Genomic DNA, 578 nt, shown 5'->3' on the forward strand with positions numbered 1-578 from the left:
CTCCGCCATGGGCTCGTGACGAAGGTAATGGGAGCACGTCTCAGCCAGCATTTGTGATCCCCTTTTATGCCTATCTACTGGCATCAGTTATCACTGCTATAGCGGCGATCGGTTCCATTTTTGAATACATAAATCAGAGACCGGTGTTTGGCATCCTGGGCTCGGACAGTGTGTTTTATACTCCATTGCTTGGATTCTTCGCTTTTACCGGCATACCGACATCTGCCTTTCTATGGTTCAGATCTGTTCAAGCGGCAAACAAGGAAGCTGAGGAACAAGATCGAAGAGATGGGTATTCATAGTGGCCATAATTCTCCTGATTTGTTCATGTCAAGTTGTGCTGACGGATGCGTTTCGGTTCAAGTTGGAGATTGATATTGGCTGTAAGTCTTCAATGATGTTATAGCTTTCGTCTTCCTTACTAGAGACAGTTGAAGCTTCTATTAAAATGTAAATTGATCAAGGTACTTGAAGATAATTTATTTGCATAATAAATTTTATCAAAGCGAAATTATTGTGTATTCTTAGAATAAAAAATGACAATTGTAGAGTTAGTTTGTTAGCTATGATATCCGAGC

At 40.5% G+C, this 578-nt stretch overlaps 1 protein-coding gene across 1 annotated transcript; it reads left to right on the forward strand.

Annotated features, from left to right (window-relative positions):
- Nucleotides 1-5: 5 nt before the first annotated feature.
- On the forward strand, nucleotides 6-548 carry LOC110105586 (the record flags this gene model as incomplete). The annotated part of the gene is made up of 1 exon (XM_020835146.2): nucleotides 6-548. A coding segment is annotated over one exon (297 nt), but the record flags the coding sequence as incomplete, so codon positions are not given.
- Nucleotides 549-578: the final 30 nt, after the last annotated feature.

Source organism: Dendrobium catenatum, unplaced genomic scaffold (genome assembly GCF_001605985.2).
Source record: "Dendrobium catenatum unplaced genomic scaffold, ASM160598v2 original_scaffold_212344, whole genome shotgun sequence".
In the NCBI taxonomy this organism is placed as follows: domain Eukaryota; kingdom Viridiplantae; phylum Streptophyta; class Magnoliopsida; order Asparagales; family Orchidaceae; genus Dendrobium; species Dendrobium catenatum.